Here is a 17,607-nt window from a genome sequence, read left to right as displayed (position 1 = left end):
AAGTCAATATAAGTATGACTTTTCATCCTCACAGTCTATTGGACAAAACAAGTGACATGAACAAGCAGATGGGTTGTATATTCTGTGTACTAGTGCAAAGCATCACAGAAGTGCACAGCAAAGGGTGTGGATGTATAATTATCTTACAGCAAGGGAAGGAGTGTGTAATTAGAAATAACAATCCATTCTACAAAAAGAGCCATTATTGTTTTGAATTCTACAAGTTTTATAACAAGCAACTCAATAAACCTTAAGAAAAAAAAGAATGTAAACCATAAACTTGATTTCTTAACCCAGTCTGCTAGAAATTTATAGTTGAATATTGTACAAGTAATTTTTTTTTCCAAGAAGAGGTCCTTGTATTTCTCCGTGCAAATTTACTTTCACATTGGGCCTATTCCCTGAGCCTTGGGCACTTTTTGTTGTGTCTTGTTTCCAAACCCATGTTTGTGTATTTCCCACATTCCATATTTTGCTAACCACAATATTACGTGCCTCTCTCCATTGTTACTCAAGACATCTGAGGCAGAATCTGATGGAATTGCTGTTGTCTTGAGTGTGCTCTGATAGAGAACCTTTTCATGGGGAAAACACCGTTTCTGGTTTACAGATTTGATTGTTGATTGTGCGGCACTATTGAAATCTAACTCTGAATTGTGGTTTTGGGAGATGTCCCACTTTTAATGCTTTCCCTACCAGGACTGGCCCGTGTGACCCAGCTGTTTTCTTACTTCCCATTAGCACTTCCTCTGTGTGTCGTACTTTTCACTTGGCATAACTTTTTCATGCCCCTGTTTTCTGATTATTTGGCATAAATCTTATCTCCCTTTTCAAAAATTGAAGTTTCTTTAGAGTACATTGGGTCCTTTTTATAGCCACAGGCTTTAGATAAATAATACAGTTGTAGGCATAAAACGGGTTTTAAGTGCTTACTGAATTGAAGAAAATTGCTCATAAATATATTACAAGGCACTATTTAGGAGTAAGCATAAGTTGTTTATTGCCACTCATACTCTCCATGTAGATATGCTGAAAGCACATTAAAAAGAATGATAATTCAGTTTTTTATTTTGCATTTTTACAGATATGAATGTATTATATTTTAAAAATGCATTCGATTGCAGATCTCATCCACAGAAAACAAAGAAGTACATGGCCTTTTCTTTAGTGAAATGGCAGTTTAACTGCTAGATTGTCTCTCATTGATAAAGTCTCAAAAGACACTCAAATTTAATTCTTGGAAAGTAGTATCAGCTACCCATATACTGTATATTTTTTGGAAAGGCATTCCATTTATCTTTTAACACCTTTCATCTATCAAATTTTGTTGGTTTTGTCAGTTAACTCTTAATTCAGATCCACCAAATAGCCCCCACCAAATAATAATAAGTAGTAATAGTGGTAGTGGTAACTACTGCTCACATTTTTTTTTCCCCTCCTGAAATTGAAGGCATTAGGGCACAGTGTAAGAGCAGGACACATGCATTGGTGATGGCATTTGCTGTGAGTACAGGGCACTGGCACAGTGATTCACATTGGCACATATTCTCTGCAAGGATTTGGGGAACGAGATTGAGTTCTGTACCAGCAGGGAAACTCCAGAAGAGTTTGCAGCTTATTTCCTTTGGACCAAAGCTAGAATATGTCTGCAAAAACAATCAAACGGGCCGGAGACTGTGATTTTAGGAATGAATCTGTCTGGTAGTATTAAAATGAATTCCAGGAGTAATTCAAAGCAAACTTTTCTTTGAATGTCTCCTGTTTATTGATGCTATTTGGAGCCTAATATCTTTAGATTTGTCTTAGAGATGATCTGAAGTGAACTTCTATGGGTGAGGCAGGAGTCGTATTTTTCCCATCTTTTGTGACAGGTAATCAGAAGCATGTCGTAGGTACCCAGTAGCGATTGATGGTGAGAAAGAGGGTGTCTCTTATGACTCGCAGATGAGATCAACAGATAGATTGTTCTGTTTTCATTACCTCCAGTAACTTTCTGTATGGCAATGCAAATTTGGCCCTTCTAATATTTGTGTGCAGGTAGAAAACTTCAAAATTGACTTCTTATACTTTGTAAGTATTAATGAGAGAATGCATTAAAGATATTAAAAATGTTTGGTAGAGATGGAGCCTTGCTCTGTTGCCTGGGCTGGAGTGCAGTGGCACGATCTCGGCTTACTGCATCCTCTGCCTCCCGGGTTCAAGCAATTCTCCCGCCTCAACCTCTGGAGTAGCTGAGATAACAGGCGTGTGCCACCACACCTGGCTAATTTTTGTATTTTTAGTAGAGATGGGATTTCACCATATTAGCCAGGCTGGTCTCAAACTCCTGACCTCAGGTGATCCACCCGACTTGGCTCCCAAAGTGCTGGGATTACAGGCGTGAGCCACCGTGTCCGGTCCGCGCTCTTGTTCTTTTTAACTATGGTTAAATCCAGGAAGAACCAGGCATCGATGTGAAAATTATGTGTAGTAACAGCCCACCCTTACAGGCCATTATTAGTGGTTGCTTCTTTGGGGTCAGACAGAGCTGATCATTCTGGCTGTAACTCTTAGGGCTATTTGACCTTGAATACATTCTTTAATCGTTCTAAAGTTCAGACTCCATCTGAAAAGAATTGAGATTAACTTCCTCATGCAGTCATAAAGATTAAACCAAATTGTGTGTGTACTGTGTGTGTAACAGTATTGAACAAAAAAATTGGTGCATATGGTTAATGTTCAATAAATATTTCACTGTTTCCTGTCATGTTTGTATTCACTAGATCTGCCTGGCTTGTTAGTTTACTATTTGGGGCAGATTTGAATGTAGTTCTTTAGGTGGTATTGAAAATGGTATTTCATGAACACTTGGATATTTGGATATATAGAAATCTCAATGAATAGAATTTTGTTTTATGGGACACCAGACTCTAGTGAATCCTTTTTTCTATATCGAGTCTCTGTAACAGCACTTTTGCAGATAAAGAAACGGAAGGTTAGAGAAATTAGGTAGCTTACCCAAGGCTACATACCTTGTAGGTGATGGAGTCTGGATTTTAACCAGGCCTATCTTGCTTTAAAGGTACCCTTTGGACAGGCAGGATGGCTCACGCTTGTAATCCCAGCACTTTGGGAGGCCGAGGTGGGCGGATCACCTGAGGTCAGGAGTTCGAGACCAGCCTGGCCCACACGGTGGAACCGCATCTTTACTAAAAATACAAAAATTAGCTGGGCATAGTGGCAGGTGCCTGTAATCACAGCTACTTGGGAGGCTGAGGCAGGAGAATCACTTGAACCCAGGAGACAGAGGTTGCAGTGAGCTGAGACCACGCCACTGCACTCCAGTCTGGGTGACAGAGTGAGACTCCATCTCAAAAAATTTAAAAAAAAGAAAAGAAAAAGGTACCCTTCTGCCTTAATAGCATGGGGTAAGTGTTATTCAGATGAAGCACAGAGCATATGGAAAACAGAAAACTTCTCAGGTATGCAAAGTTTATAAAATCTCAGTTTTAAAGGAATTTTTGCAATTAAAAACATTTAATTTGAAAACTAATTTAAAATACTAGTGTACCTGTGGGGCTTGATTTTCCACTAAATAGTGTTTCTCATTGGCTTTGGTGCTCTTTCCTGGGGCATTTTGGTTGGCATGGTTATGGGAAGGGCGCTACTGGCATTTAGTTGGGGGCAAACAGAGGTGCCATATGTCCTGCAATGAGTGAGACAGTCCAAGAAAATGAAGAATTGACCCTTATACTTGTGAATTTCATATCTTCTTCTGTAGGAGCAGTATGAGTCTATATTATGTCTTCTAATGAACTGGTGTCTGAAAATTTACATATTGAAATACCCTTGATCAATTACTTTCCTTTGGGGCATCATGATGATTTTATAAAATTAAGTGTGTAAGTAGGTTACATGAGCTATGAATTTCATCTCAATATTATGAAGGGTGTATAATAAAATGCTTACATATTTATTTAAATGAGGTGTTGAATTTGATAAGGCTGAGAACTGTGCCTCTATAGTAGTTGCATGAAGCTCTTGCTTAGTATGTGCTCTGTCACTCTTGAAGATAAGAAAGCCATTCCATCTGCAGGCAGCTGTTTGCATCTGTCTCTCAGACAGTTCTTCCTTATACTGACCACGGACCTCTCTCCCTCCATATCTAATGTCTAATTCTAGGTATGCACCTTGAAGATCTGTCTATCAAGTCTAGATTTTCTGTTGGATAAAGATCCTTCAGATGTTTGAAAACAGCTGTCATTTAATCCAAGTCTTCTCTTCTGACCAACTCCTTTAACTAATATTCCTAAAATCTATTTTATGCCATTTAACCATCCTGGTTATTCTAATTTCCCTATAATGTGAGATCCTAGCTAAATGCAATAATCCTGATGTAGTCTAATCCTCAAAAAGTGTGTGACAGACTATTATAACCTTTTTGTCCTGGGTTGATAGCACTAGTGGTTTTTTGACGGGAGGGGGGAGGAAAATGCACAGTGGAATTACCCAACTGTAGTTCTGTATATAAATCTTACTGTCATCTAAAACCACAAATCATATTCACTTGTGCTAATACTAAACTGTACCTCTCTCATTTCTTAGTATCTCACCAGTAGAACCTGAGATACATATGGGGTAAATTTCTACCTCATAATAATTGACTTCTTTCTATAGATAGCTGAGGGCTTTTTGAATCCTAATGCTGTTATCCAGGATATTATTAAGTACTTAACCCTTCCAAATATCTGATAAGGGAGGCCTCTATATTTTTGTTCAAGTCTGGGAAATGTACTTATGAGGACAGGGCATAAGAAAAAATACTGCATTAAGCTATTAACGTTCTCCCTCCAGGTTCAGAATGGATTTCAGCTCTCAGAGCAACTAAGGTTGGTCAGTCAACATATACCTCTTGGTACAGTGATTCAATGATTTCCTTTATTCATCTAATCATACAAATATCCACCTACACATCCAACCCACATTTCTCCATCTTATCCCAAGCAGACAAGAGAAATTTATCAAATGCCTCTTAAGTGCAGTTACATGTGTTTTCCTCATTTTCCTGATCCACCAGAAGAGTAGCTATGTCAGTGGGGAAATTAGGTCAGTGTGAGTTGACTAAGCCAGCATTCCCTGAATGTCCTCTGTCTCACTCCAACCATACCAGATCATTTAGGATTACCCAAACACCACGCATTCCTGCCAGTGGCTTGCACATCCTCATTCTGCCTGATGAACCTGACCTCTTCTGCATTCACTGTCTGGGAAACTCTTGCACCTCCTTCCCAGCCCAGCACTGGCATCACCTGTGACATTGCTGGGACACTCCTTCCTTTTGAGGCAGAGTAAGTTGCTCAATGCACTGTGATCTGTGGTTCTTTGTGACCACTAGTATCAGAGTACTCACCATATCTCATGTTATCAGTTGATGAGTTATAGTTGCCCATTCTTCCTGAGCTTCCTGGATGATGAATCCTGTCTTCATCTTTGTGTCTGCAGCAGAGTACTTGGTCCCTGCTAGATGTTTCCAAAAGGGATCCACTTGTCCTGCTGAATCATTGGCTTTCTGGGATCATTCTAGATCTCAGGTCTACTGCTCCCTCCTCCAATTTCTTACCAAACTGCCTTAAATGATCATTTCTAAAATTTCCCTGGGAATCTATGTATTGATATGCTTCAGTGTATAGTTTGCATAATTCCCCTTTCTAAATTAAAATGCATTTGCCTGTTTTCAGGTCTCTGGCATTTCCCACGTCTTCTACAGTTCCTCACCCTGCCAGTGACTTTTTAGAAATCTCATTTGCATGTTCTTATCTGAGAGAGAACTTATAAAATGATCTATCTAGCCCAGAGATGGGTCTTCATTTAGAGTATGTGGGGGATTTGATGGCATCTCTTGACTCACCTTAGGTAAAAGAGCACTGAAACTCACATTTGTTTAATTTTTCTCAGGTCAAATTTTAGCACCCTAGGCAGAGAATAGTAGAATAGGAGTTGATGAGTTCTCCATTCATTTTGCCCTCCAAAGACGTCATCCCCTTTCCCAAGTGGCAGATCTGGGGCCCATCCTTGATCGTCACCTTGCTTCAGGAATAACTTTTTAGTTCTTTGTTGCCATTCAGTTTTGTTTTTTGTTGTTGTTGCTTTGTTTTTGTAACATGCATTTCTTTATTCGGGTATTGTCACCTGATTGCTCCCCTTTTAAGTTGTTTTTTTGAGACAGAATCTCGCTCTGATGCCCAGACTGGAGTGTAGTGGCATAATTTAGGCTCATTGCAACCTCCACCTCTCAGATTCAGGCAATCCTCATGCCTCAGCCACCTGCATAGCTGGGACTACAAGCATGTGCCACCACACGTGGCTACTTTTTGTGTTTTTAGTAGAGATCAAATTTCACTATTTGGCCAGGCTGGTCTCAAACTCCTGACCTCAAGCCATCCACCTGCCTCGGCCTCCCACAGTGCTGGGATTATAGGTGTGAGCCACTGCACCCAGGTACCCTTGTAAGTTTGTGGCACACATTTGTATCTGGTTCTGTGTCCTTCCCAGGTTTCTCTTTTGTTAAAGGGAGTGTTCAAATTTCTGACCTTGTTTAACATTGAAATTTGAATAATTTTGCTTTGTTTAGATGACAGAGTGGCTTTGAGAGACAGAACACCTGTCATATTTTGGTATAAATATAACTATTTTCTAGGAGGAAATGCCTGCATAGAAAGGCCCATTTTGGTCTGTTCCTTATGTGACCAAACACAGTGTGACCAAGCCTCAATGTGTACTCCTGTCATCATTTCATTTGTGTATTAAGAAACATGTTGTTGAGAAAACAGCTGATGGTCCTTACGGATATACTGCCGTTTTCCTAGTCCTGACTTGTTATATTTGAATATTCAAGCAGCTGCAGTGTTTTGGTTGTGAATCCAAAAAGCCATGCTTTGCTGTGTGTGTTCACAGCTGTGTGACCCATAGCTGAGCGGCTGAGAGGTACTAATTAATTTCCTTAATTCAACAGCACTAGCTGTGGTGAGGCTGTGATTTAAATCCAGTCTGGTATACACTCCAGTGTCTTTCAGTAACCTTTGGAGCCAGAAAACATTTGGAAATGAGCTAGAAAAAGTAGTCCAGAGTCAATAACGTCTAATGCCACAGCACAGAATTTGCAAGTTAAGACACATTTACCTAGCCACTGGGACAGGGAGGTCATTGAAGACCTCCAGCTGTGTGACCCACAGCTGTATGAGTCAGTTTGATGTAGTTAAGGGGTCTCTGCTGGTTCTGTTCTTTTAAACGGTGCTGTGTGTACAAATAAGGAACACTTTGCTGATAATACAAAAAATACTTTGTCTTCATCACAGCTCTTTTGAGGTAAGGATTTTGTAGTGCTATTCTTATTTGAATAATAAACTGAATTTAAGTTTAAATTGACTATCCTGATTTAAGATTGCAAAAAACATATGTATATATTTAGATGGAAGATTCATCTTGTGCTCCCTCATGAAGTTCTTTTTGTCTGCAATACACCATAAATGTAGGAGGGAGACTCTTAGAAATCAGCGTTTGGATGAGTCTGGAGTGCATTGATGTGAGGGAAAGTCAACATTAAATGAATGACCACTTATGACCACTTATAATGGAAAATGTAGTTCCCATTAGAGATTGATTTAAGGAGCTCTGGTTCTTCACTGAAGCGTGAAGGCTGAGGTGTGATATTCTGTGGAAATCATTTTTATAGCATTCTCTGCTAAGCTCTTTCTGGTTAATCTGTTGGTGTGTCTAAACCTGTAAGGACTGCATCTGTCTTGTTTAAGGAATATAAAAATTTCCAGAAACTTAAAGCAAAGATTAGCATATTTTTCATTTGTCTAATAGGATATTGAAAAATAAAAAAGCCTTACTGGTTGTAATCAGACACAGCAGTACCAGATGTCAACTCTTGGATCATTTAGTTTTTTTTCTCTTGTGCATATTTTCATTAATATTTTTCTACTTGAACCAAATATTAGTTTCTGGCTCAGCTTGCAGTATACAAATTTTCCAATTAGATTGCTGTAACTTCATTTCTATTCATGACAGGAAATTCAATAGAGATCATTACTTTTGTGACATGTAGGAGATGAACTTTAGAATAAACCACCTGGCTCAGGGCAGGGCAGAGAACCTAGGATTCTGATCCTTCCTGGAGTCTGAGGGAGGCTGGCATGAGACTCCATCCTCCATCCCTAAGTAATTCTTAATTGGGGGAAATTTTTGGATTTGTATTGGTCTGCCATACAATTGACCTTATCCCCAGTTCTGGATTAATTTAACTCCTTGCTTAGCTTTTATATGGATTTTCTGCCTACTTGTGTGCCAGTTATTTAGGGAAGTATAGTCAAAGTGAAACATGGTGATATTTGACTCAAAGGAGTTTATTGTTGGGGCAAGGAGACTAAGTGAAGTGCTGTTGTCACAAAGTATATGATTAAGTGCCTTGCAGTAAGTGATAGGTGACTACGAAGTAGGCTCCTTAGGGGAGAGAAGGGCACATAAGTGGTCAGGAAAGTCTTTGAAGCCGAATTGGGCCGTGTCAGAAGAAGGAGCTTAGCAAGGCTGCCTCATGCCCGAGGCGAGAGTGAGGATAGAAGTGTGGAGTTGGGGAGGAGCCCAGGGGGTTCAAACCACAGTGTGAGGCTGAGCTCATGAGAGTCAGGCACTCAGCTGCCATCTTTCCTTTTTCTTCTTTCTCCTAGCACTCGAATTCTTGAATGAGTACTAACTACCCCAACTCATGGTAGCGTGGCTTCCACTCCCAGCACATCACTAGTGCAGTCCCATTGGAGATCCTCAATGACCTCCCTGTCCCAGTGGCTAGGTAAATGTGTCTTAACTTGTAAATTCTCTGCTGCAGCATTGGATATTATTGACTCGGGACTACTTTTTTTTTTAGCTCATCTCCAAATGCTTTCTGGCTCCAAAGGCTTTTGAAAGACACTATAGTGTATACCAGACTGGATTTAAATCACAGCCGCACCACAGCTAGTGCTGTTGAATTAAGGAAATTAATTAGTACCTCTCAGCCTCAGTTTAGTGGAAATAAGGATCTCTAACTCATAGTGTGGTTGTAAGGATTAAAGGATAACATAGGGATAATATGAAACAAGTGGCTCTTGGTAGGCGGGCATCAAGATTAGTTCCCTTCCCATAGCTGGTAGCCACTCTGTCTTTGCCTGAGTGTGCCTAGCCCTTTTCACTTTCATCCCTTTGCCCTGGCATTCCCTCTTTCTAGAATGCCCTATCCCTCTTCTTTACCCATTGAAATGCTAACCACTTTGAAAGGTTTATTTTATCACCTCAAGCAGAATTGAACTTTGCATCTTTTGGATTCTTAGCATTATTCGCTGGACAGCAGCAAGTTACTACCCTACGTTTCTTTATCTGCATAGTCATATTTTCCTGATTGGATGAAAAACTCTTTGAGGGCAAAGCCCAAGTCAGGGATATGAAGATAAACTAGTAAGAGCTGAGACTGTGTACTCCCTTGTTTCTGTACAGGGCTGCATGAATAGTTGTCAGGCTTCCAACATGATCTCATCATGATATTGTTTTTTTCTCCTTTTCTTCCTAACTACAACCATATGCTGATAATTTCTAATTCCTTTACTCTAGCCTTCATTGCCCTTCTGTGTTTTTGATATAATCAAATGTCTGGTTAATGTCTGCAGCTTCACTATCCCAAAGACATCTCAAAGGCAGCATGTCCACAACTGATTTCTTATCTCTTTCTGCTCCCATGTCCTACCTGCAGTTTGCCTTCTTCATGTGTATTGTACCAGATCTTTGGTGTCATAATCCACACAGCTCCTGAAGCAGAAACTTGGAGGGCATCCTTCATTCCTTCCTTTCCTTGTTATCTACGTTGCATGAGCCACCAAATCTCAACTCCTCTGCCTCCTAAATGTTTCTTGAATCCATCCCTCCTCTTTCTATGTCAACTACTGCTGCTTAGGTTTGGGTGCTCCTCCCTCAACTAATTTGATTGTAATTTCTTTTCAATGAATCCACTTCACCCTGTCCTTAAATCCTCTCAAGTCCATCCTCTACCTCTGTGGTCTGATTATACTACACTCCCTCATGGAAAACCCTCTGGTGGTGTCCTTTCATATACATCAGGGATGAGAAAATTGGTTTTATCTCGTGTACCAGCTCTGATGGATTTGCTAGTGGCTCTGCAAGTGCTGCTGCTGGGTTCAGCATGAGCACTTGGTGAAGTCTGACAAGGTGCAGTGAAGGGGTGGGCCGCATATAGCCTAGCTAGGATTAAGTCCAAGCTCCTTAGAGTGGCACACAAGGCCTTCCATGACCCAGATCCCGCCCATGTCTCCATCCTCAGCTCACTTTACCCTGGAACAGCACGGAACTATTTTGTCTTCTTGCTTTTGTCCAATCTGAACCTGCTTGCTCGTACCCTTTACCTAGGAATTCCATTCTTAACATCCAACCTTAATGTGTGCGCAGGGTGCCTGGGGTGGGCCTTGCATAGGGATAAGTGCTGTTTAATTTTTTTAATTGGCAAATAGAAATTATATATGTTATATATTTTTCAACATGATATTTTGAAAATGGCTAAATTGAGCTAATTGTTTTTCCTGAGGTCTCTTTTTTAGCAGTATGTATCACATTGTCTTAAAATCCAAAGCGTCTCTTCTGAAAGACAATATATACTGTTAGAGCAAATATCATGTCTTTATCTCTGTCCTCTGGTACTTATCACAGGCCCTTTCATGTAATATGTATTGTTTATTAAATTGAAATGAATTAGTAATTTTGATTGTGCATATACTTTGCTGTATTTATTTATTTATTTATGTTTACTAGTCTTTTTTTTTTTTTGAGACAGAGTCTCCCTTTGTCATGCAGGCAGGAGTGCAGTGGTGCCATCTCGGCTCACTACAACCTCCGCCTCATTGGTTCAAGTGATTCTTGTCCCTCAGCCTCCTGAGTAGCTGGGACTACAGATGTGCCACTACCATGCCTGGCTAATTTTTGGCATTTTTAGTAAAGATGAGGTTTCACCATGTTGGCCAGGCCAGATTCAAACTCCCAGTCTCAGGTGATCTGCCTGCCTTGGCCTCTCAAAGTGCTGGGATTACAGGTGTGAGCCACTGGGTCCAGCCTGCTTTTTTGGTTTAAATTTGATTGGTGAACAAACTTTTGCTTCAGGGTAAAAGGACAAATTTTAGGAATGTTAGTGCTCTACAGAAATTTAGACTAGTGAATCAGGAAATAAGTAGACTTTGGAAATTTTGAGCAGGGGAGTGGCACTATGAAAGTGGTATTTAAGGAAGCTTGATCTGGAGACAACCTTTTATTATGGGCTTAAACCACTGCTGGCAAGTGTAGGTGGGGGTCGCAGCGGTGGAGGAGAAGGAGAGGCAAGGGTTTAAAGGCATGCTGAGGAACAGCTTCCTGTGTCTTTGTACTTTCATTTCCACATTTGCTCAAGTGGGATGTACTTGCTGGCATGTTTCCAAAAATAAAATAGAGTGCTGAGGTTATTTTTATTTTTTAAAAAAGAGTAAGATCTTGTAAAACACCTGAGTCATTTTACATAATGATCTGAGACATATTCATTATTAATTACTTGGGAAGAGTGATTATGAGTTCAAAATTTTTGAAAAAATAATTAGCATCTGCATAGCTAAGCTACAATCTCCCAAAGTCAGTGAAGGTTTTTAATTTGGCATGTTTTAAAATAGGTGTTAATTATGTGGAAAATACTACAGTTAGGTTTTCCATCAGGTTTTACTTTATAGTTTAACATCTCCCTTCTGACTGTAGTTTCTCCCATGGGCATTTGCATTTCATATTTGACTCGTGACAATGTTTCCTGGTTAAAGTTTATTTTTCATTTGTTTTGGTCCATGTAGCTCTACTCCATTTTATTCTTCACATTGGCCAGTGTAAACTTTTAAGTTTACAGTTGCTTTGTTATTTTCTCTTACAGGGTTATGACTCCCTGATTAAAAAGAAGGACTTTTTCAAACACTTTGCACTTTTGATTGTGTATCATGGACACCAAGGAAGAGAAGAAGGAACGGAAACAAAGTTATTTTGCTCGGTAAGCATTCATTTTACAAAATTGCTATCAGTACTTTAAAGAAATATTTGAGGGGACTTTCTCCTCAAGGATTACTTGGCATTTTGTATTTTGTGCTTGTTCATAAATAGAGCAGGTAACCAGAAGTAAACTATACTTCATCCATTTTATTCATATTGGAGGAATAACATTTGGTTCTTCTCTTTCTAGCCTTGACACTTCTCTCAGGCCACTGTTGCTCAGAGAATCCAGCTTTCATGCTCTGACCTGCAAATTGCTCCACATCCCATGTTTAGCAACCTACCTTGAATTTTAAATCCTAAATGCCTAGCTCCTACTGTTCTGTAGCTTAATTGGTTGAGCTATAACTAAAAATCTCTGACACACTTAAAGCTTCTCACCTTGTGGGGAGTCTGTTACTAAAAAATATTTTTGTAGGTAGATGAAATGGGTGAAATTATATTTTTGAATCAGTGTCATTTTTAAGGTTGGAACTTGTTCAACATAAATAAATTTGTTGATATCTGAAAAGAAGTAATTTAATGGATGAATGGTTACTATTTACAGACTTAAATGTCTGTGTGGCAGTCATTCACTAATCATAATAAAATGAATTACATGCTAAACATTTATGAAACATTTTGATAAGCCAGAATGTTTTCAGACTCAGAGAACATAGGCATAAAATGATCATTATGTTTCTCCTACATTGAAATACGTCTTAAGGACTGAATTTAGCCTCATTCCATCCCTAGTCCCCAGGCTGTGCTCATTAGAGATGCATTTATTGTTTTCTAAATATGAGCCTTGGAGCCAAAACCAAAGTTTATTGTTGATGTTTTTATCTGGTAATTAAGCTAGATTTTTAGGTTGATAATGGGAAAAGGAAGGAAACAATTTAAGGGCCTACTATGTACTGAGTGCTTTACTTATTATTTTAATTGTCTTCAAGATAAATCTATGACATTGGTTAATTTATCTCCATTTTACCAGTGATCCAGCGAAGACTCAGAAAGTAGTTTGTCCATTTCCTAAGAATCAGTATTAAACATAAGGCCATCTCCAAAAGACATGTTCCAGTTAGGAATAGTAGACCATGGATAAGGGTTTTGGGGAAGCAGGAATTAAACTACCACTTGTAGTAAAATATTTTCTGCTCTTAGGATTACAGAGAGTAACCAGATTAGGGAAGGAAGAAATCAGGCATCTAATGGATGAGACCCCAGAAAGATAGGATATGTAGAATAAATCAGATGTACAAAACTGTTTATTCTGAGATAATTTTACATTCACATGTAGTTAGTTGTAAGGAATAATAGATACCTGTATTCTTTATCCGTTGTACAATATCGCAACTAGGAAATTCACACTGATACAATCCACCAACCTTATTTAGAGCATTCATTGTATGTACGTTTGTATGTATTTAGTTCCATGCAAGTTATATCACATATGTAGATTTCCATGGTCACCATCAGTCAAGATGCAGAACAGTTCCATTAAAAGGATCCTACATGCTACCTTTTTGTATTCTTGCTCACTCCTTCCATTTACCTGCCTCCTCTGACAACCACTATAATTTGTCATTTCAAGAATACTACGTAAATGGAATCGTACAGTATGTAACCTTTGGCATTTAGCTTTTTCCCCTTCAGCGTAATTCCCTTGACATCCCTCAAAGCTGTTGCATGTTTCAGTAGTTTGTTCCTTTTTATTGCACAGTAGCATTCCATAGTATGGATGAATCACAGCTTTTTAGTTATTTACCCATTGAAGGTCATTTAGGTTGTTTCCAATTTGAGGTATTTATGAACAAAGATGCTAGATGCTAGAATCATTTATGTACAAATTTTTGTATGAGCATGAATTTTCATTTTCCTGAGATAACTGTCCAAGAGTGCAATTGCTGGGTCAAATGGTAGGTGTATTTTCAGTTTTATAAGAAACCGTAATACTCTTTTCTGAAATGCTTGTAGCATTTCACATTCCCATCAGCAAAGTTGAAGTGATCCAGTTTCTCTGCATTGTCACAAGCGTTTGGTGGTGTCAATATTTTTTATTTTAGCTATTCTGATAAGTATGTAGTGATATCTCATTATGGTTTTAATTTGTATTTCCTTAATGCCTAGTGAAGTTGAACATTTTCTTGTGCTTTTTACTAGCGATATGTATATCTTCTTTGGTGGAATCTCCTTTTCTATGTATCTTTTGCCCATTTTCTAATTGAATTGTTTAGTTTTTACTGTTGAATCGTACACGTTCTAGTCTTTTGTTGGTTATGCTGTTTGCAAATATTTTCTCCTGGTGTGTAGTTTGTCTTTTCATCCAATTAACAGATACAGAGCAAAAGTTTTTAATTTAGATGTGGTTCAATTTATCAATTTCTCTTTTTATGAATTGTGCTTTTGGTCTGAATTCTAAAATCTCTTTGCCTAGTTCTATGTTCTGAAGATTCTCTGCTTTTTTTTTTTTCTTTTGTTTGTTTGTTTTCTAAAAGTTTTAAAGCATTATGTTTTATATTTAAGTCTGTGATCCATTTTGAATTTATTTTTGGATAATGTATGAGTTTAGGCCAAGATGGTGGTCATCCTTCTCCTCCCCCTCTCCCTTCCTCTCTTCCTCCCTTTCTTCCTGCTCTTCTTCCTCCTCTTCTTCCTTCCTCTTCCTTTCTTCTCCCCCTCCTCCTTCTTCCTCCTTACTGTTTTCTTCATCTTTCTTTCCTTTCTTCTTCCTCACATGCCCTACATAGTGATTTTAAAAGCTATAGTGCTGTCTCAGCCTGAATCCAAAGCGATTCCTGTAGTCAAGGTAACTGCGTTTCACAAACAACCTGTTAAATATTAACCTCTCTTGTTCCTGAAATGTAGAGTCAGGGGAGCCCCTGAAACTGAAAAGACAAACAGAAACTGTTCTGGAAGAGCAGCAGTTTTTTCAGCTCAGAAATGTAAAATTGTCATGCTTCTCATGACCTCTTCTGAAAAGCATTCTGACAGTGAAACAAAAAGCATATCCCAAAATGCTGAAGTATGATCTTGGGAGCATAGGGACAGTGGCACAAGCACAAAATCAGTGGTGCTGTTAAGACAGTAAGACAACATGATTTGTAACTAGGAAATGAGAAAGATAGAGGGAGAGAGGAGAGCAGAGAGAAGTGGGGGTGAGAAAGGGAGAGAAAGGGAGAGAAACGCTGACCAACAAACCTGTAGTTTAGCTCTTATAATGCAGTGAAAGCCAGAAATGGTCAAGCTGTTAAAAGTAAAAGACAAAGCAAAGAAAAAAGAACCCCCTGCAACCTACGATCAGAAAAGAGTCATCCGAAGTTATACATCTTTTCAAATGGCTTCTGGCTTAACTGTGGAATTATCGTAAAGTGGAATTAGATACTGAACTTACTTGAAAGCCAGTTTCTGACAACACAGGGCAGAGTTTTCTGGAGCAGCATGCTTAAGGGCAGTCCAAGCAAGATCTCTACAGGGAAGGATAAAATGTCAGGCCAAGGGTGAAACCAAATTGATGCAATCACAGTTTTCTCTAAACTACATTATGCCATTTTACATAAATCTCAACTAGTATTCAGAGGAAGTCAAAAGGGAAATTTACCCGGACGTTGTGCCTGCTGCCACAATTATGTATCTGAAACCCCTAAAAACTGCTTTTTAGACTGTTCCCCCCTTCCACCTTGCCTTTTTCCTCCTGAGTAGTTAAATAGCCAAGGTTTTCTTTGTGTGCTATCTTATTGTGTGGTTTCGTAATCATTGCATGACTGTGTTTGGTAAATAGTCCTTTGCCAAACCTGTTTTGTTGATGTTTCCCTCTTTAAGTTTAAAATCAAAGCAAAGTTTAAAATATGCTGTTTTAATAATTTTGAATTGAAATTAGTGATTTGAGGGTCACCTAGTCTTTCCTTTTTTATAATTTATCTTGAAATATGCCTGTGTAACTCTAAATAGAGGGGTGGATTAATACTACTACTAGACAGAGTAATTCTGCGTAAGACCTGGTGAATTTTTAGGATTTTCTGACCCTGGTCCACCTAGTTTTCAGCAGCTTCAGGATACTTTTGTACCAGTTGTTAAATCTAGACTGATTTGTGAAATCATTTGTGTATGAATTTCTTGATCCCTGACAGATCTTGAAAAACCAATGAAAAACTGAATTACTAAAGCAAATTATACTTTCTGTACTATTTGTACTGTGTACAATTTATACTATCCTCTGGGGTGATTGTCATGTGTCATTTGTTACACCTCTGCTGACTCTTCCTTCCCCTTATAGTTAGAATGCAGGTATTTCTTTTTTTTTTTTCTTTTTTTCTGCTTAGACATCATGTTCAACCTGAGTCGGTATTTCTTTAGTAATGCCTCACAGGGCTCTCTTCTTACACACTTGCTTGACATTATTTGGCTTTTGTGATTTTTGAGTAGGTCCTTGTATGCTATTGGTCAAAGGTTCTTTGAAAGCATTTTTTTCATGATCAAGGGTTAATTGAAGATATCCAAAATAACATCTGTAGTTGAACCAAATGGCCTTCTGTGGGAGGTTTGCTTCTCCCCTCCAATAAAGTGTGAGAGGGCCTGGGAGTAAACAGTGAGTAATATAGACACAGACACAGACTGGGTTTTCACGTAGGTCCCTTGCTGGCTCCCACCTCCCCTATTCCCTGTTGTCATGAAAAGCAGAACTGCTGCTCCCACCTATGCTTTCCTTTAACCCAGCCCCTTCAGAGCAGCAGTCGGAGCCTGCACCACCTCTGTCATCATTCTTAGTGGCAAAGAATGCAAAATGTAGAACATTTCTTAGCTCCCATCTCCAGCCTCTGCCCTGGCAATTCTTCACCCTTGAACCTCTGCCCTACCAGCAGAATACCTAGTGTTTTGCAATTCACTCCAGCATATAACCTCGGGCAAGTTTTCTAAGCTTCTTTTACCTTACATTTATTCAGTTGTTAAATGTGGCTAAAAGTAACCCACTAACAAGATGGTTTTGAAGAAGGAGACATCCCAGCCAGTCAGAACTGGAGAGAGGCTCAGATGGGACCTAGCAAGGAGGGTCAGAGCTGAACAACTGGTCCCCTTATTCTCTTCTGCATGGTGGAGGAGATTTGAACCCACTGTATAGCCTTTTCTATTATGTGCCTAGTACACTTTGTAGCTTTCACATTCAAGTAAAATGAAACAAAGGTGGCTTTTCTTGATTGATTGGAGCAATGAAACCAAGATTGCTCCACTGCCCTCCAGCCTAGGCTGTGAAGAGTCGTATATTGAGGGAACATATGACCAGTAACTGGCACAGTAAGTACTCACACATTCCTTTAATAACAAATCATTCCTGACCTTACTTCTGTGTCTACTTACATCTTCACCTAATTCTCATCTTGACATCCCACTCTCAGCCCATGAACTGCTCTTGTTCAGATCAGGGAAGAAGCAACACTTATAACAATACAAATTGGAATCATATTGTTTTCCAATGATACTTTGCTATGAGCCCAGTGAGGTTCTGGAATATAATGAAGTGGAATTATATAGTCAAAGGGCCTTGAGAAATCTAAC

General features: G+C 39.1%; 1 protein-coding gene across 6 annotated transcripts in view; it reads left to right on the top strand.

The window, feature by feature from the left end:
* Positions 1 to 17,607, top strand: part of NCOA7 (nuclear receptor coactivator 7) — a 157,020-nt gene that overhangs the window by 12,171 nt on the left and 127,242 nt on the right. For all 6 annotated transcript variants that reach the window (XM_032274861.1, XM_032274862.1, XM_032274858.1 and 3 more), the window contains exon 2: positions 11,963 to 12,076. In XM_032274861.1, the coding sequence (XP_032130752.1) occupies positions 12,027 to 12,076 (50 nt within the window). In that variant the 5' untranslated portion in view covers positions 11,963 to 12,026. The remainder of the gene's footprint in view (positions 1 to 11,962; positions 12,077 to 17,607) is intronic.

This window comes from Sapajus apella, unplaced genomic scaffold (genome assembly GCF_009761245.1).
Source record: "Sapajus apella isolate SASKATOON/1434 unplaced genomic scaffold, GSC_monkey_1.0 scaffold6, whole genome shotgun sequence".
Taxonomy (NCBI): Eukaryota; Metazoa; Chordata; class Mammalia; order Primates; family Cebidae; genus Sapajus; species Sapajus apella.
Note: the sequence above shows the minus strand (reverse complement) of the source record. Positions and strands in the feature narration are given on the sequence as shown.